This window comes from Temnothorax nylanderi, unplaced genomic scaffold (genome assembly GCF_030848795.1).
Source record: "Temnothorax nylanderi isolate EJ_2023f unplaced genomic scaffold, tnyl_v1.0 TNYL_tig0006_pilon, whole genome shotgun sequence".
In the NCBI taxonomy this organism is placed as follows: domain Eukaryota; kingdom Metazoa; phylum Arthropoda; class Insecta; order Hymenoptera; family Formicidae; genus Temnothorax; species Temnothorax nylanderi.
This window is the reverse complement of record NW_027249068.1, coordinates 1317335-1337882: the sequence shown is the minus strand read 5'-3', so window position 1 is coordinate 1337882 and position 20548 is coordinate 1317335. Positions and strand designations below refer to the sequence as shown.

General features: G+C 37.1%; 1 protein-coding gene across 13 annotated transcripts in view; it reads left to right on the top strand.

Annotated features, from left to right (window-relative positions):
* Nucleotides 1-20548, top strand: part of Unc-115a (Uncoordinated 115a) — a 29725-nt gene that overhangs the window by 6685 nt on the left and 2492 nt on the right. For 2 of the 13 annotated variants that reach the window (XM_071715940.1, XM_071715898.1), the window contains exons 2-14: nucleotides 8034-8194; nucleotides 8277-8442; nucleotides 9324-9552; nucleotides 9874-10192; nucleotides 11693-11764; nucleotides 12359-12542; nucleotides 12898-13157; nucleotides 13280-13541; nucleotides 13737-13820; nucleotides 15420-15520; nucleotides 16939-17008; nucleotides 18273-18355; nucleotides 20168-20374. In XM_071715940.1, the coding sequence (XP_071572041.1) occupies nucleotides 8034-8194; nucleotides 8277-8442; nucleotides 9324-9552; nucleotides 9874-10192; nucleotides 11693-11764; nucleotides 12359-12542; nucleotides 12898-13157; nucleotides 13280-13541; nucleotides 13737-13820; nucleotides 15420-15520; nucleotides 16939-17008; nucleotides 18273-18355; nucleotides 20168-20374 (2198 nt within the window). Of the gene's footprint in view, nucleotides 1-8033; nucleotides 8195-8276; nucleotides 8443-9323; nucleotides 9553-9873; nucleotides 10193-11692; nucleotides 11765-12358; nucleotides 12543-12897; nucleotides 13158-13279; nucleotides 13542-13736; nucleotides 13821-15419; nucleotides 15521-16687; nucleotides 16786-16938; nucleotides 17009-18272; nucleotides 18356-20167; nucleotides 20375-20548 lie in introns of those variants that run through there. The other 11 variants (XM_071715927.1, XM_071715908.1, XM_071715918.1 and 8 more) reach the window with 11 other exon arrangements.

Below are 20548 nucleotides of genomic sequence, written 5' to 3'. Positions count from 1 at the left end.
GGTCGACCGATGCGGTATCGCCGAGACCGCTTTCACGATTATCTGCTGTTTGTCAACCCTCTAATGGCAAAGTGGCTTTTCAGAATGTATCTAATCGATATACAAAATGGGCAAAAGAAGTAAATGATAACTTCTTCTTCCGTTTATTTATGTGAAAAAATACAATTAAGTTTAACTGACTTTAAATAATTGCAGTAAAACAAAAAAAACTGTAAAATAGACGAAGCCGTGGATCGTATCCCGACTCCTTACCATTACAGGGTTAACATTCTATAATGCGCCTTCAAATTAATACATCATATGTTTAAATATGAATTTAATACATACTACAACTTGCGTTAAATGCAGTGAAAAAATTTACGAGAGAAGTAATGATTATTTATGAAGTATTTTCCCGGTGAGAAATGTTTAAAAGCGTAAAGTGCTCGCTTCCCGTTGATACAACGTTGTTGACATGCAGTTGAGTTAGCAAGCAAAACGGTAAAACGTTGGGGCTCGCGCGGAATTCTTTTGCATCACGCAGGATATAATAATTGCGCTCGCGTTCGCGCTATCGACTACAATGAGTCGTGCGCGCATCGCGAATGTAGTACGAGCATTTTGTAATTCAGTTACCTCCACACTCGTCGTGGGGTAACTAATTACCGGCTTCATGTATTATTAAGTAGCCGTCGGTCAATTGTCATACAATGAACACGCGCCGAAAATATGTATTTCTGTATGTTGCATCATGTACCATCGGTCTCTGCGAGCTATCGCCACGCAATAATATTTATACGTCGTATACAGCCTTGAACCGTATGGAACGATTGGATAAAAACCGTAAAGCCTTTGCAATATAAGAAATATTTATTTTTATCGTATATTTTGCGATATATCCTGCAATATATAAAGTTGTAATTATACGTGTAAGATTACTATATATGTAATCGCTATGGCACTGTTGATTCTGTCGACTATGTATGTTAATAATTAGTCGACAGAATGAACAGTGCACATAGCGATTACATAGAATCAAAAAACAAGCGAGAAAGGACAAGAGAGCATATTTTGAAGATATGGCCGCCGAAGCGGAAGAAGCTGCTAACAAAGGTGACATCAAAACCCTATATGTGGAATCACAAAGATATGGTGGCCAAAGGTCATAAGCAATGAAGATCTCTAGAAGGCAACCAACCAAAAGTACATTAACAACGAAATAAGGAAACGTAAATACGGATGGCTGGGGCACACACTAAGGAAGGATTACGAAGAGACACCCCACGCTGTATTGGAATGGAATCCGCAGGGCACTAGACGTCGGGGAAGACCACGAACATCATGGAGAAGATCGGTACATGCCGAAACGGGAAAATCGCTCAAAGAACTAAGGGCGGTGGCAAGGGATAAAAAAGGGTGGAAATCCTTTGTAGAAACCTTAAGCTCCTAAACAGGAGTACGGATAATAATAATAATAATTGCGATATATCCTGCAATATATAAAGTTGTAATTGTACGTGATGATTTTTATTGTCAAGTATTGTTGAATTAGTCTACATATCTAAGATAACGCAAAATTATACTCTACATAGTAATACTACAGTATAAAGTTATTACTGTATGTGATCATTTTTTGATAAATAATTGAATTAGTTTATATATGAAATATTGTTGAATCAGGACACACATTACAAAAGCGAGACCACCAAGAAATAATAACTATAACGTACGACAATAAAAACTAACCGCAAAAGCCGCAGATATCGCGTCGTTACCGTTAACATGCTTGACAATCGACGATAATACATACATTTTTTAATTAGTCTACATATCTAAAGTGTTGTAAAATTATACTGCACATACATGAAGTTATAACCATATGTGATCATTTTTTGATAAATAATTGAATTAGTTTACACATGAAGTATTGTTGAATTAGGGTACACATCTTACAAAAGCGAGAATACCAAGAAACAATAACTATAACGTATGACATAAGATAAGAACTAAAGCCGCAGCTATCGCGTTTGTTAACATGCTCGATAATCGATGATAGTACCTATATATATTTTTACCTTTAATTATTGTTCTCGGAAAATGCGTGTATTGATCGAAAAATAATTATTATCTAAATAAAACTTACGAATTATTAATTTTTAGTCGTAATCTTATGCGTTACATCAGTTTGTTATAATTGAAGGATAATTGAACTGCAGCAGTTTAACACTTTTTCATTAGAGCGAATTTAAGCGTGGGCGATAATCAAATTTTTAATGCTTCGTTTGCGAATGATTCTCCGTTCACAAAGTCGATATTTTATGAACGGTAGAAATTGTCGTTTATTAAAATTAAATAATTAAATTGATTGAAAAATTTATGCTTTGCTTAAATTAAATTTGTATTTCTAAGATTTTTAGAGGTACAAAAAATGCAGTAATACAAACAAAAATGTAGAACGGTTTTAGTAGGAAGGAGGGTCATCAAAAATTTATCTGCTGACATAGCAGTTCTGCAGATGTTCTCCTGTCGAGTGCATGCTCGTGCGAATTTCAGCGAAATCTAGCACGTGTTCTTCCGTTATATCACGCTATGCGAGCATTATCTTTCAGTTATATAGTGTTCAGTTATATAAAGTTACATCTATTGTAAGCAGGAATTAAACAGAATTCGATTTTGTTCTTTCGAGTTATCGCGTTAATGTTTGCTTCGTCGAGATAACACGTAACGCTCGTTAGTTTCAAAATGCAATGTTCATGTCGCCTGACGATGTGAAAAATTGAGTGATATTTTATTACTTTATGTTTTATTAAATTTTGACGGTAAAAATAACATATAGTTGTGAGTCTTATTTCGTACAATTCGAAAGTACCGTCCAGGCTTTTTAAATGCAAATCGTTTCTTGGAGATGTGCTTTTAGACACCTAGATATTTTCCTCGTGATTCATCAACTCTTCCTTCGTGTTGTCAGCATTCCAAATTTTCTTTCGTACGAATTAACTTTGACCTAATACACATTCTAAGAATTTGCAGCGATATAGCGTAGTGTGTTGCACAGTTAAATGGGCAATGACAATTACAATCCGAGATTATATTCCTCTTTCTAAGAAGATTCCGCCCTCTGAATGTTTTTCTTCTATCTATATCTAACGTGACATATATCAGCTACTTTGCGCTTTAAATAAACGCTGAAGAGCTCAATGACATGACGTGGCATGAAGTAACTTTTAAAGCAATGTAAGTTTTCTTGATCTATATAGACTATAATGAACCAGCCACATCGGCTGGTCACTCGGTGCACCGAGGGAAAAATGCAGAACGATTAGATACGATCGGCAGATAATCACTGCACGGTCGATTAGCATTCGATTTTATGACCCAGAGTGAAGGAGAGAGACCAGGGCAGCCCAGGGTCGCCGCGTTTGACCCCACTTTGCCCACATCCTATTTAGACCACTTATGAATCATATTAACATACCACGTTGCCGCACGGTATCTATGTAGAGTGGTCGCGATAAGTGACGGGACCTTATTCTTCAATTAATTTCGATTTTGTTGATTTTGTCGTGACAGACACCGTAATCCGAGGAGCTCGACGAGCGCTGGAATACCTGATCGCCGGGATGTATCGCGATCGCGGATATAAAAGTCGCGCCAAATTATGGCCTTCGCGTCGAAGAGAAATGTAGTCGTCTGTCAGGTCTTGTCCGGTGACAGTTTATACGGCAAAAAAAACTGGTTATTCTGTGCACGCACAGGTGATACGGCGTCTTTTTAACGGCGAGAGTAATTCCAATATTAAATTACTAATTAGCAACGTGGTCAAGGCACGCATACGCTATGACTCAGAGTTTCTGCTTCGTGCCGAACATATAATTTACACAGCCATACCGCAATTGTGCTGCAATTGTCTGATTATTTTGCGTAAGAATCTTATAACAATTCAGCCTTTAATTAAATTATAATTATTCTCTTTGAAGCATTTGGGAAGGTTTGGCAAAATCGAGAAGAGTTTTCGTCAATTCCTTTTAGTCTTTTCGTTAAAGAACTCAAATGGGCGTTGCAGCTTTTATCTTTTCCTTTTTTTTTCCAAGCGTGCTGCACGTGACATCGACACATTGTTATCGCATACGATGAGGTCCGTTGACGTGTTTCGCATACGAATCGCGAGGACGATAAATCCCGTTATCGCTCGCTCGCGTCCGAGTTGGGCCTATCGAGCTATCGTTTTCTTTTTTTTCTGCAGGCAAACAGATTTTTCGCCCCAGTTGAAGCGTGCCGTAAATTAAACGACATGCGACGCGCAGACGAGGGTGTGTCACTTCATGGACGAGTGGCCCCGTTCGATTAAACGCGAGCTCGCGTCGTGAGTTTCAATTCTATTCGGGCTCTTCCTGTTGCAGCGAGAGGAGCGGAGAAAGCCGCTTCGGCACGTATTGTTTTAAGCCGGAAATGTCTAATACGTATAATCTGTTTAAGAAATTATTTCGATCGCTACACTTCGTTTGATCTATCGAGTCGCTATCTAACAATAAAATCGGTATTTCTCGCTGCTGGATAGTGTTTGATAAATTCTGGAGTCGGAAGAGTCATCCCTGAAGCTGAGGACCTCAACAACGTTCAGATATCCCGGCATAAGCGCCGGATGCATTTAACTTGGCCTGCCTACGTGCGACGAGAATTCTGCACTCTCGCTCTTAACTCATGTGACGACCCGATGACGTCAAATGTATGAAGAGAGACCGTGATGTCATCGTATATTTTTAAAGACAGGCGAGAGATCCGACCACCTCCCGGCTTTGTGATTTCATGCACGTTTTCATCCTTTTCTTAGCCGGCTGTTTATAAATACCGGCGTCACCGACGATTTGCTTTCCTTTCATTGAATTCGCGCGAAATTTTCATGAAGTTGAAATTATTTGCCCGAGAGAGCACATTTTTCTCGCGTGATTTATGCTGGACGTTGAAACACTTCCGGGCATTTACGAAATGTGTCAAGAGAGTTTCAATGTAAACAGAAGGTGGAAAGTTTTGAAAATTCGAAACGAATTATTTCTGAAAGTTAGCCGTAATCATTTAACAAATCAAATTTTCACTTTCTATCAAAGCATCTGACCGATATTATTCAAAAGTGATATTTACGTGCGGGAGATTTTTAATTTAAAGTTTATTTCTCCAATGTTGAAAATTTTCTCGCTATTAAATTAATTTAGATCTCCGGAAATAGTTGTCTCTCAACTTCTCCGTAGATAAAAATCGACTGCGTTGGCGTTCGCCATCGGAATCCGCGGCTGACGGGTAATTAGTTCGTCGCACTCTCTACATTCGCGGAATGAAAAATTCCGTTTCGCGCCAACGGGACCGGATAGAGAAACGCAACACCACGTGTTAGCTTCCCGTGTACGTTTTTTCCCTCGGTTTTTTCCTTCTACGTACACATCGTTAGGTCGAAACGAGCGCGGTCTTTGCACGGAACGAGTCTGGATTCGGTGCAGCGAGCGCAAAACGGAGGTGGATTATTAGTTCTGCCTCTCTCTAAATATTGACTGCGCCACGAGGGAACACGCACACCCCCGCCTGACATTTCATGGCGATCTGCGGGCCACGCGCGTAACGGCACCACAGATATGCCACAATTTATCGTGGGACGCGTTCAAAACAACTCCGATAACTCAATAAAGGCACCATATATACATCGCGCCTTCTCATAGTTGAGTCATCGATCCGAACGACTGAACAGGGCGAGCACTTGTTCCAGCACGAGTTTTCATTCATCCGTTCGTCAAGAGTCGCGGTCAGGTTTTTTTAAACCTCCTATTTAATTACTCTTATCTTATGGCATACGGACTTTCGCGATGTATGCATGTATACATGGAAACACAGAAGTGAAAACGCTCAATTCGCTGCTATAACAATTGTAGTAAGAACGATCGTGCAATTTGCGTCGCCTGGCGAAATAAAAATTATGCTGCTCGGACTCGATCGAGATAGTCATTATTCGCGTAATGAAGTAATGAAGAACATAGTAATATAATGAAGAAAGCGTGCAGACGCGACCGCGAGGCGCCGATTTAAGTTCTATCTGAAATCGGACGGCTAATGAATAATACATTCACGTTATTCGTATACGTACATGAATATTCGTGTCAAAACACATCGTGCTCGTGTTTCGGCCGACGTGTTCGTTCCAATCGATCGCGATATTAATTCGCGACACGTACAAATCGAACACGATGTGTGTTATAAATGTAATCTACGGGCATTGACAAACACGTGCACATGAATGTGCAAAAATGAGTCACTTTAATTGATTGCTGTATATAAAAAAAGAGAAAAGTGCGAAGAATCTCTTTTTGCGTTATCTAACGACCATTCGAAAAAATATATACCGCAAAGATAGACTTTCGCAGGTATATTAAGCTATCTAAGCCAAATTATCAGAACACAAAAATATATGGAATTAATTTGCTAATTATTTGCTTCTATTTGCTTCTAAAAGTAATTTTTTTGCTCCAGCTATTAAAAAGTTACGAATGGCTGGATAGCTTAAGATTGAGCTGTCCAGCCATTGTAAAAAAAAACATATACATAAAGTCAAAGTAAAAAGTTAATAATACCAAAATTATTTGCTATTTTTTTTGCTCACAATTAAAAATTTACAAAGGGCTGGATAGCTTAATATACCTGACTTTCGCGTATTTAAGGTCCGATTTTTAGAAACTTTTATTTAATGTATATAAATAGATATTAGATATTAAACATAATGAATACATGATATATAAATATCGAATGGATATTAAATAGAAATTAATAAAAGACAAGTTGATTGATCATTAAACAGTTTCTTATTTAAAAACTATTATAGCCTCGGCACTTTAATATTTTCATCTCTAAATGACCTCAGAAATTCACCATAAATTTAAATTACACGCAGTCTGAGTTAAGTTAACTGCCCTGCTCTTTAATCTGCCATTTAGTTTTGTAATCAAAGCTATCTTAGATCCGGACATCGATTCGTTGAGAATCGGATTATTCTGGACTTAATCCAAATCGTTTCATTGGAGAACGCTATTAGACGCGCTGTCTGATCTTCTTCCTGAAGGCGAGCATTGTGATGCACCCTTTCAGCCGGCGACAGGTGCGTTACGTAACCGTTGAAAGTTAACGTACGCTCCGAGGAGAGCCGATGATCAAGCGAGTGGTAGATGCGAGTCGCGAGTTGTTGGCATAGGCAACTCGCACTCGAAGAAATCTTAAATGATCGGCACGCAGGTGCCGATGACTCATACAGTGTCTTCTTCCTGTTATTTTTAGCTTGCGTCCCTCGTACCCCTGCGGGAAAAAGTTCACGTCGTTAACAATTGTTTTATTTAACACGTTGCTTGCTCGGCAAATTTTGTACGTCTTACCGTCATGGTAGAATTTTCGTTATTATAAGCTTAAGCATAATGACAAAACTTGTGCAATATGATTATCTTTATTAGTAACACGTTACATAGCGCACTTAATATTTGACATTATTATCTAACTACATGTATTATGCAAAATTTTATATTAAATGGCGTATATTATTTAGTGTTTCAAAAAAATTCGATACTGCTTTATAAAATAACAGCTATTTAATTTCTACAACTTCCCGATTGTCACTCTGTAGTATACAGAATAAAGCTATCGGGGTAAAATTAAGTGTTTATCCTCAATCTTTGAAAAATCTGTAGGTATTCCACAATAAATAATTTTTCTAAATATCTGAATTCTTTATCTTGTTATCTTAGATGATAAAACATTAAAACCATGTTGTAATTATTCTAATTAAAGACTTACAAATATTGTGGAAAAAAAACGACCGTTTAAACATATGTACATTTACTGCAAGGCTATTATTTTGCTATAAAACAGTAGAGATTTTGTTATGCGTGACTGCTCGCGAATCAATTACAATATTCTTTACATCTGTTTCTCGGTTATTGTCGGATACCAGATTGCGAGACTGGAATGGAAAACTAATGATCCGCGAAGGAGCACTTTTCAAATGGCTAACGCTGTCTTTGTTTCAGGTAAAACGTTTTGTCAATCTTGTAAGAAGAAGTGCAGTGGGGAGGTACTGCGGGTGCAGGACAAATACTTTCACATAGGGTGCTTCAAGTGTGCTCAGTGCAACGCCAGTTTGGCGCAGGGTGGTTTCTTCGCACGTGAGGGCTCCTATTATTGCACCAAGGTGAGTCGCATCTTACTCGACATTCTTTAGATATTTTTTTCATTTTTATATTTTTCAACGCGTTCGTTATTCTGCTTATCAGGATTATCGGGAGCGCTGGGGCACGCGATGTGCCGGTTGCGGAGAATATGTGGAGGGTGATGTGGTGACAGCCGGCGAGAAGCACGCGTTCCATCCGAATTGTTTCCATTGCCAAAGATGCCGGCAACCGTTGCTGGGACAAGGAACAAAAGTGTCCCTTGTTCAAGGTACGTGACGAAACGATTACTCTCGACTCGTTGAGGGCTAAATTGAGGCAGCATCGGATCTGCATCTTTATTTAGCGCGTTACTGCTTTTCGACACTACGCAGCATATCTTACACGAAACGAGAACACGGAATGACGCGTGGAAGACTCGTTAATTCAAATAGTCAACAGTTTCTGTGAATTGTAGATTGCGATGCGTTGATGCGTATTGGGTTATTGCGTAACCGATGTATCTCTTTGGTACAACTTTCACAATTAGCGTGGCAGTCAATCTGTTAAAGCAAATTGCCACTTGGGCATATCGTTGCTCCACCATTACAAGGCCATATGTCTACTATGTACGTCCTTGTAACAATTACGCGGCCAAAGGTAAAAATCCGGCATGACGTGCATCACTTTATCGTGTATAACGGTGCATGTCACCCATTTCCAAGAAATTAAGGCCGATTGAACATTACGAATAAAGTACGCTGGATATCACATCCAGTCCTTCGTCAAGAAAGTCGTTAGGAAAATGAAAGTAAATTTTATTCATTATTATTTTATTTGGAGAATGTCAATTAAAAAAGGAAATAATTTAATAAGGAAAATTTTATTTTTATTCAGCTTTTAACACAATTTGAACACATTACATCATCTTAATTTGTTACTATTAATAAAGCAGTAATTTATCGAATGTTTTATAACGCAGTCGATATAATAGAACTGAGCGATCTTAAATCAATTTCTCTCAAGTGAAAGGATTGGTAGTCGTAAATAAAATCGGATGACAAATTTCATTATAGAAGAGACAATTGGCACGCAGCGCAAAGGTTAATGATGACGTCTCAGGATCTGTCGCCGGATCTCATTAATCTTCACTAACTTATGCATTGTTCATAGGTCAAGCGCTGTGTCACCGATGCGTTGGTATCCCGGTCCGTGAGGCCTCCACGCCGATCAGCAATAGCGCCGGTACCAAGGGCGGCGGACAGGATCCTGGTGCCTGCGCCGGTTGTGGAAACCAATTGAGGGAAGGTCAGGCATTGGTCGCGCTCGATCGCCAATGGCACGTCTGGTGCTTCAAGTGTCACAGCTGCGACACTGTGCTCCACGGGGAATACATGGGAAAGTGAGTCTCGCGTTGATCCACAAATCTATCCTCGCATCTTGAACATCTACAAACATTAATTAACATTACTCTAAAAGTATGATAGCTTCTTTATGAGATTGGGCAGTCATAGTGTTGGAAAAGTTCAAAAATAAAGCTTTCAGAGTAATAAGCATGTCTTGAAAAAACAGTTAAGAAATGTACACTGTAATAAGTGTTTAAAAAATTATTTTTCTTTATTTTAACTTCAAAACTTTTCTTCAAATCAGCACAAGGATGTGGATAAAGAAGATACGATTCAAGTGATGCGCGAGCCGTAGCCGTTAAATTTTTTTTCGACAGAGACGGCGTGCCTTACTGCGAGAAGGATTATCAGAAGCAGTTTGGAGTTAAGTGCGCCTACTGTAACCGTTACATCAGCGGCAAGGTTTTGCAGGCCGGCGACAATCATCATTTCCATCCGACTTGCGCGCGCTGCACGAAATGCGGCGACCCGTTCGGTGACGGGGAGGAAATGTACCTGCAGGGTGCCGCCATATGGCATCCACGCTGCGGCCCAGGACCTACCGGACCCAATGGGATCGTGAACGGACACGGGGACGCTCACACCCCGCAACATCGGGAATCGGAGCGAATTTCCAGCAGCGCTTCGGAGATGCAGGTAAGTTCGGTTGCGTCGCGCAATCGGTGATTCGCTGTCTAGTCGTATTTATTCTGTACATTCGTGTATTATAATTGATTTAAGCTATTGCAGAAGCTTGTTTATTTTTCCTTAATTTAACTACGAAAATTCTGAAGCAATCGTAGCATCCTAATATGTCTAATTGTTTGGATATACGTTTGACTCGCTTATTGTGAATAAAGATTGCTGTATACACGGCGTTAGTAATTTATACAATTTCATAGCAATTCTTGTGATTTACATAATATTGATACTACATAACAATGAAAGCAAATCTCGCATTATATGAACTAACACAGCATAATTTATATTAATATAGTATCATTTGTATCTTAAGCGGATTATTTAATACGCGTGTGCAATATTGCCTATATACAGGCCGTTTCCAAGTAATTATACTCTTTAGTGATAGATTTTACATGAATCACTAAGAACACTGCGTTCGAAAGAGCATCAAAGGTCAAGTATAATTTAAATAAAACAATATTTTAAGCATTGATGGTATATTCTTTAGTACATTCAGTGACGGAAATATATTATGTCGTTGAAGCGACACTCACATATCTGAAACGGTGAATGGAAATAGCATCGCGTTCCGGAGCGTTCTAAAATAATACGTCGTGAGTGTCTAATTTTGATTCCTTCCTGATCCAGAGGGTATAGAACAAACTAGCGTTTTTCAAATGTCATTGCTCTTAGTTACTCATTGAATATCTATTATTATATAAAAGCTTATTTGATCAGAGAATCACAGTAAATTGATTAAATTTTCAATACATAATATACAAATATCAAATTTTAAGTGAGAAAGTCGAGAGTTCGATATCGTATGATTCAATAGTTAGCATAACATTATTTTGATGTCAATATTGTTGAAAATTATAATATCCATATTACGTTAGAAAATTTGAAAAAATGCATGCTGCTGTTTATGTCTAGCACTCGCATTATTCGACTTGGTTGCATTATACATATATTGAGTTGTAAGTTGTACTCGTCTGCATAATTGAATTTACCAATTATATCATAAGGAAAGCGAAGTGTTTCGCATATATTGAACATTTCCCTGAAAGTTTACTTTGTGATTTCTATCATCATAGTACGTAACATACTCTCTATATTAAAAACATCTTTTTATGTTTAAAATTTTGCAAATTCTTCTCCGAAACACTTTGTCATTCGACATATATTTTTGTGTATGTCATGTGTTAATGTAATATAGTGGTAATATAGAGCAGAACACCTTAAATCCCCCTCAAAAGAGATTAATTATTTTGTCAGCTTTGTGTATAGCTTGATTTTTGCCTCGGAGATGAGCTGGCTTGTCACTTTACCGTTCTTTTGTCTCACGCACGCCTCGATGTAGGAAACAAGCGAAACATCAAAGATTATATTATCATACTTGATTTTTTTTATTAAGTTTTTATTATCGCTTTTCTTAATCGTTGTTTACTTTTTCCGCACGGTCATTATGTATAGTTTTCATTGCGGTCACGCACGCCAAGCCTGAACGGATCGCTGTGCAGCCCTTACAGCAGCCTCAGTCGCAAGGTATGCCATGTGTCACTTAGCACAGCACTCTCTCAACAAGTATTTCTGGTATCACTTCTCGCGTTACCTCTACTCGGCGACGCGTGCTTTCGCTCTGTCAGACACTTCGATCCTATTTCAATTTTATCGAGCCGTAAGATAGAAAAATAAAACTATCGAAGCACTGTTTGAGATTTATACTCTCGTTGATTTTCATTAACAAAATGATTTCTATCAGAAATCTAATTGCATCTTCAATCATTTGAATTAGCGACTGTTATTTTCTAGATTGTAAATGTATAAACGGAGAAAGAAAATTAATGTATTTTTTTTTAATTCAGAAATCCCCAATATAAATTGTCTTTCTCTTGACAGAGTGTTGCTCGCCTTGCACGAGCTTTTTCTTCTATACAAAGTACGTCAGCAATTCGAATAAAAACACAAGGATATCAATTCCTTTTAAAAGAAACGAATTTCAAATCAAAATCAAATTATTTTAAGAAAGACTTTATTTATCCGATTTCTTCTACGCACTTTGTATAATTGATAGTAATATTTAGATATATAAAATGCAAACTGTACTACATGTGTAATAAAATACATTGATTGCCTCAGTATTATCCTGCTCGAACTGGAAGCCCTGGCCTGATCCTGCGAGAATACGGACGACCGGCGGAAGATGTGTCTAGGATTTATACTTACTCATACTTGACTGAAACGCCCAGTCAAGGATATCTGAGACGTCCGATACAACCGTACGATAAACCCCCCACTAGCCCGCATTTTCATAGACCTAGCTGTAAGTTTTTTTCATACATAGACTTAGCTGTAAGTTTTGTTAATATAAGTATTCAATTTAATTATTAGATATTAGATATAGAATTTATATAATTATAGAACAAGACTATGTAACTGTGCTATAGTCAAATGTAGTCATCCTTTTCATATCTTGAATGCCAGGAGCAGGAATTTCAATCCATTTAATTTCTAAATCAAGTTTATTAAAATATTCGATTTTTTATGAAATATTTCAAAGAAATATATTTCGTTTTATTCTATATCGTTCGTCTTATTCGTCAATTTATTTACGTTCTTCAGAGTAAATTCGCCAATTACTTTCATTAGTACGAGAACACGCTTGCTTCGTTTCACAGCATCTCGTTCGATAAGAAGCAGCGGTGGACGCAGCAGCAGATCAGGAATGAGAGCTTTGGTCGATGCATTGAGCGACACCAGACCGAAATCGCCGGCAAGCCAGGTGGATAACGATGAGCCGATAGAACTAGCGCATTATCCGGACGCCATGAAACCACCCCCGGGGGCACAACCACCAATCGAAAGAGATGATTTCCCCGCTCCGCCATATCCTTACACTGATCCTGAGAGACGTAGACGATGGTCCGACACTTACAAGGTATTATCTTATATATTATCGCTTAATCCTCGAAATAATATAATATCACGTTTTCATTAATTCTTTACATGATGCTAATTATTAATGATTAATTAACGTTTCGATGTCTGCTCCTAATTCAGGGAGTACCTGCATCTGATGACGAGGATGAGGTGGATAACAAAACATATATCAAGGAGGCGGAGCAGAAATTAAAAAAAGAACAGGATGAATTGAGCAAAATCGACACGGGAATAGCTAAGGTATTCCTGCATGATCGCGAAAAAGATCGGGAGAATTTGAGACACAGGGCTGCGAACGTCGATCCTAGAAATGCCTCGAGGACACCGTCTGCCGCCAGGGAACCAACGTACCGATTGCGCTACGAGAGTCCCGTCGGTGCATGTAAGTTACAATTAATTTTGTATTTTTAATATTTTGATATGAAGATTTTTTAATTATTTTACTTGTCTAATTAGTTCTATTCAATATTTTGAGAAGAACATATTGTTCTTAGACTTACTATTAGATTTGAAAACCTATGAACAGTGTCACATTTAATATTTACGTAGAAGATAATTCGACGAATGTTTTGTACAGCGCCTTCACGAAATATCGATCATGCACGACCTTGGGAGGATGACGATGGCTTCAGCTACAAATCCAGCGGGCCTAGCTACAACGGTAAGTTTTTGTCCGCCACGCAACGCCACTCGTAATTGTCTCATTAACATAAGTAACGATCATCTCATACATGTCCACACGTTCGCACATGACACTAACATACCACTCTACCGTTTAAAGTAACATCAATTAGAGAATACTGTGAGTCTCGATAGAGTGGGGTTTCCCAGGGCGGGAGGTCGTAAATGGTCCCATTTTATCGATAAAAAAGAAATTTGGGTTTGCTATGTGGAGCGAACGACCGAATCGGCCAATGCAAACTATGAACGTGGGAGGGTTTCATGCTAATTAACAAACGATGATAACAGTACATAACGCTCGAGAGCAGGACTTTATTTTAAGTGGCGTGTGTGTAGCATCAAAAAACCATACATTGGGCGCCCAATTAATACAACAGGTGATGTATTCTGCCTATGCATGTTGTCGTCCCTTACCTGCTTGCCTTATCATTTTTTTTTCTCGTCGAACTGCGAACGGCGCATCAACCGATACCTCGAAATAACGAGCAATTAAATCGCCATTGCAATCTTTAGCCCTGGAAATCATTTCTCGAGGTAATTGATTCTGTTGCTATATCTTGCATGCTATTTGGGACCACGAAGTTTATCATACACGGACACATATATTGCTCCAATGCATATCACTCTCATTTCCGCGTCACGACCGTACTTTTAGATAGAATTTTAACTGAATTTTAAATTAATTAAAAAATTATTATTTTTCTTCACTTTTCTATATGCTTCAATAAGATTTAAATCGCTATCGTGATCATTCTGTTTAAATTTAAACAAAGTTAACGTTCAATCGAAAATAATACAAGATATATGAATATTTACTATAAACTGTTTCTATAATTTCTTATTTCATCTTTTATTTTATTAAAGACAAATATAAGTAATATAACTCAAAATTACTAGCTAATCTCTTATTTAATTTTGATAATTGACAACTGAGTTGTTAAAAAAATTTTTAATATTAAAATGCTTTTTTAAGAAGAGTTAGTTCTTAGATATTTTTTGAATCTTATTTACAATATTGGAAGATAATTTGACAACACGGTCGTTTTGTTTTATTGCGCATGATAATTATTTCTTTTCTGCACCGCACATCTTCGCTTTCTGACAAATATACAGAATTTTGTGCTTCACGGTATATCTTCCAATGTTGGGTCACCAGTTAATTTTAGAACGCTAATCTGGAACGGTTGAAAACTCAATGTAATCCAATTTTTGTGCAATAAAGATTGTATAATTAAGAAACAACATTGCGAAAGCGTAACAACATTGAAAAGGGTAATTAAAGATTACTATTATGAATTGATGAGAGTATTTATAATACAACAATTGACTAATTATTGCAACTTTCAATAATTACAGTAAAATGTTTAATAGCAAAAATCTTTTTGATTGGATTTTTGTTTGTAAAAATTATAAAGAAATCTACTAACGTAACAAAATCGCTAACAGTCCCCAGTTGGCGTTCTAGATTTAATAGGACACGGCAATCTACGTTAGTTACACGATGCTACTACCTGTCGTCTATTATCATTGTGTCTCTATTTGTGTTTTTGTGTTTGTGTTGTGTTTGCGTGGGCGGCAGTTGGGAGGTCATCGGCGCGCTCCCCGGCTCCCAGAAACTATCCACCCCTTGGTACTCAGCGCGCCTTCACTCTTCCAAACGCCACTAGGCACTATCACTCGGTGAGTCCGAAAACTTTCCAATTCGCCCGCCGTTGGTCCCAAGTCAAATCAAATCCATTTCTGAGTTCCATATTTAAGCTTCCCGACTTACCAGTTCGATTTCTCTATACATATTTTAAAAAGTTTCAGTGTTATATTACGTGATTATTTTTTTTTTTTTTTACGCGCGATTAAGGACTGTAAATTGTGCACGTGTAAATTAGGCATGTAAAATGTATTTGCCGATGAAGAAATAAGAATTCATAGTTATTGCTGCGTCTTAAGATTGAAACAACGATCATCATTAAACTGAGATTTCTGATAACACGAGAGTAGTTCATTTATATCTATGATTTTAGATGCATCCCATTTATTGTAAATATGCGATAATATAACGTATAAATATTACGTTTTGTTTTTGGAGATCCACGTTTGTATTTCTGTCTGCGTTTTCAGTAAGAAAGGAAAGCTTTTGACTTGTCATCACGGCGGGCGCGCTTACGAGAAGAGTCTATTGTACTTACACGCAGAGGTGCTGGCTTTTTATGTATCTGTTTTTTTAAATCGCGAATTGCCTCGCACACTCTACTTTAATGAGAGTGATCGCTTTTGTGCACTCGAAACTATCGGATATCTTTAAGCGCCGTTTGCCGATGGGGGTGCGATAATATAATTGAAATTATTATCACAGATATCCTTTGTTACACGCGATAAAATTAAAAACAATTAGATTCCGTAGAATATATTTAATGACGCGATTGATGTATGCCTTTCTTAATTATTTATTAATTAAAAATATACATTTTATTTCAGTTATTAATTGCACAAGAGATAATTATGTATAATATAAAATAAAAGAATAGGAAAATTGAGCAATCCATAATAGAATTATATCGCGTGTATATCGATGGATATCTGTCTTTTATCAAATTAATCCGGATTCGTAAACATTGTAAAACACAAAGTGCTGAATGTATTGTTGAAGCGCAAAGATAGGGGGAAATCCCTTGATAGTGGTTGATCTTGGGTTGGGACACATGAGGGAGCGACATGACTCCGGGTAGAGTTAACGGGCACAAAAAAAATCTGGCAAGCGAACGTTGGGCATTCGTATGGGAGATTGAGCGAATTGAAATCACCGCTGAGACTAATCAGTAACACCTGTCGATTGACTGATTTGCAAACCAGTTGTGAGCTCCCTTCGGCACATCCCGAAGCCGGGGTACGGTCTGGCACCGCGAAGTCACACCTTCTCCTCGACCGGCGGTTCCGTGTCTGCTCTCCCTGTAAGTCTTGCACCGCAAGTCACAGTCGGCGATGCGACGTGCACCGCGCTGATAGTGCAATAATACGTATATAGAAGAGAGTATACATAGAGTCGACTCCGCGACGGCCGAGCGGAACACGCCTCTCTAAGATAACGCTTTTCTGTCGTCTAGGGCGACTATTCCTTCAGCGGGATGGGCGACAAGACGCACAGCACTGACTTCTCGTCTGGCAAGTCGGACAGTGAGTAAAACGAGAGGGACCAACCGATTCCGGTTGCACATACATTGGCTCTCTCACCTGTTTACATCACGCTTCCCGAGCTTTACGCGCTCGCAAATTAGACAGATGCAGTGCCTGCGATGCTATCGTGAATCGAGCGAGCGCCTCCATCAGCTTCTACTGAGCTAAGATTACACTAACAGCGCTGATCTAAGACGTTTCGGCACGTCTGACAAAACAGAACTTTATCATTCCGATCTGGAGTTGATATCTTGTTAACGGAAACTTTATTTGGCGTGGTTTTATTTTTTATATTAAATGTCTTGGTCTCCAATTTGAAATTAATATTCTGGTAAAATTTGTTTAAAATTAACTGAAGTTAATTTATCAAGAACTATATAATTATCAATCGTTTATAGCAGAAATTATTGTTTCGATAATTTTTATAACGAGACTTTTACGAGACGCTTACGTTTCGGAAAAGACGCACGATTCCCGAGACATTTCAAATTCACACGCATTGTCTCATCGCGCACAGTTCGTGATGGAGCTGTTGGCGATTTTTGCGAGCGCGTTGCTTCCACTTTATAATTTTCTTTATACACTACTTCGTTTTGCCTTGTTCTCGCATGCTTTACTAACATCCCTGCGAGCTATCGATCACTGTCACTGTGAAACGTTGTACGTCGTACATTGGCCTGTACATCGTCGTATAACATTGTCTATTTAAAGATCTGTGATAGTGGCACTTGTTTGATTATTAATTATGAGATTAGTAGTCATCTACAATGTGCCTAAATTGATAAAGAAAGCGATAAGATAAATTATACCGATTCAGGAAATATCAAAGAAAGTATCAGAAATGTTGAATAGAGATTCCGATACTTATTAGTATTTTCTGCATTTGGCCAGAAATTAGAATTATATTTACACTATTATATTCTTTGACCCCTTAAATAAAAAATTATGTACATAATGCGATTATTAAAATTTGTAGTCGACATATTCTTACAGATTTTAGACAACCCTTCTATAAATCTGGAAATTTTGCAGTAGACTTATTGAATTATGAAACAATCATGTCTCCAGCATTACCTTATTTACTTGTAATTAAATAGCTGCGTTTGCGCTGCTCTGCGCATTTTTTCTACATAAATCGTGAAATATATAGGCAGGTAATGAAAGGCAAACATGATTGGTGAAAAACAGATTGTAGTTAGCATAGGAAATGGTTTGTGCAACATGGTTTGATATGGTTTTCTTTCACATTTTTCCCCAATTTTAGTATCAACAGGCAGCATCACGGATGTGGATCGACGGGCATTGGTATGTACCACAGCCCCATACTACTCCCGGCGAATTAGCATGGTTTGTAGCTTGTTTTTGCATCACAAATAGAACTCCGTTTATCAGAACAATTTGAGTCATACTACATTTAAATATATCTCTTTCTATATTAATTTCAAAGAATTATTTTAGTATAGATTTAATAATAATTTTTTTTAACGTACAAACATTGTTAATTTTGTAAGTTATTAAATAAGTTTTAATTTGTCGAAAAGTGACCAAGTTCTTTCTTTAATTTTAAAGGCAGAAAGATTCATCAAATATATATATTTTTTAATTGTATGTGGTATCCAATTTGATTATTCTAATAAATGGAGTTTATGCAAATGTAATTTTATTTAACATTTTAGCACGTCTCTATAATTGCAGATGTGTTGCATTAACTGCACACATTCGTCTAGAGAAACAAGACAGTATAGTTCGTACGTTTGAAAAATTTGCGATGTGTATATGCATATTATTTATACATATTTGTATGATTATACTTAATTTGCTACTTGTCCTTATTACGATGTAATTATATATTCTGTATATAATGTTGTATAATGAGTATGCATGCATGCTGTACATTTTGCTGTTATTTTGAGTTCTGCATTTTTATCATCTGTACTTACTTTTAATTTGCTCTATGTTGCATATTCGATTTATCGTAAGTTTCTCCACCTTTTAATTAAGTTAAGTTAGTTAATTAATCGAATTATTTAAATCCAATTTGCACTATTTAGCTTTATGGACAATATGTGTTATTTGATCTTTTTTGAGTTTTAATATAACATAATTTATTTTGTGAAAATTTTTCATTTTGAAATTCGAAGTATAGGCTCCATTGGTTAAAGAATATGTAAAAATTTAAAAATAACTTTTGCGCATTATTTACAGCGCCTAGCTTTTAATTAGCCCGTTTTTTTTATATTCGTGGGTTTGAAAAACGGAAATAATTGAATCTTTTTTATGTAACTTTGCATAATTTATTTAATATAATTTTGAAGATAACACAAGAAACTGATATTATCACATCAGCAATTTAATGCATTATCATTAATATGAAATAATGTCATTTTTTGTGAAAATGGATTATTCAATATTATACATGTCATTGTTAATAGCACATTTGTTCAGTATTTAAATATTTCACGTGTTAAAATGTGTTTATATATAATAGAAACATTTCTTTCATACAAAACTATTGTTCAATTATAAGAAATGCATGTATGGTATATACATTATTCGCACTTGAAAGATTATAGCTGTATAGTAGATACAGATAGCATCGTTTATAGAAATCACAAATTGTATATATGTATATTGTGTAAATTTTGAAAAGAAATTCAACTGTTTGCACATAAGATGATCAGTCCATTTCAACTAAATTAGTATACTCCAAATATTTTAAGAATGAAATCGATTGAAGCAGTCTATTGAGTCATACGAATTCGTACATATATATAAAAGAAATTTGTTAATCATATTATTCATTATTATGCAGCGAGAGTATAACAGTTTTGTAGTGTGTAAAGAATGTGTTTACTGTTTAAGGCGTGGACAAGGATATTCTTAGGGGATGCATGACAATGGAAATTTTTAATTGAAATATATGCATACATCTAAAGAGATCTTATTGCATTTTACGAGTTTTTACCAAACTTACATTCAATATAAAATCGAGTCACTTTATAAAAATCTTATCTGACGAATCTTTCCTCGTTCAAATTTATTTTGATGATTCGAAGAATGCAACCCCTTACATCTTTCTCGCATCGTCCATATCATTTTCGTACTATTCGCATCCGTTTGCGCTAATGTGACTCATGATTTTGTGTAATTGTGGTGCAGAATGATGGTGGAATCCTTCCATCGTCCACCACGTATACGGGTGGCCTAGGTTCGGTTGTTGGAGGCCACCACGGGGGTCACCACGTAAGAAGATCGCTGCCGGACATGGGGGCTGCGCCAACCGAACCACCCAAGCTTTATCCCTACCATTTACTTGTTATCACCAACTACAGGCTGCCAGCTGACGTGGATCGTTGCAATCTCGAGGTGGGTGCTAGCTGCGAGCTATTAAATTGAAATGTTGCTTAATCTCTTCATATAAGTAATATTGTAAATTTACAATGTAACGCTATTGTATAATAATGTTTTATTATTAAGAATAATAATATTCTCCGTTTCTTCTCATCGCGTTATTTATTGAGATTAATTGATACAACAACT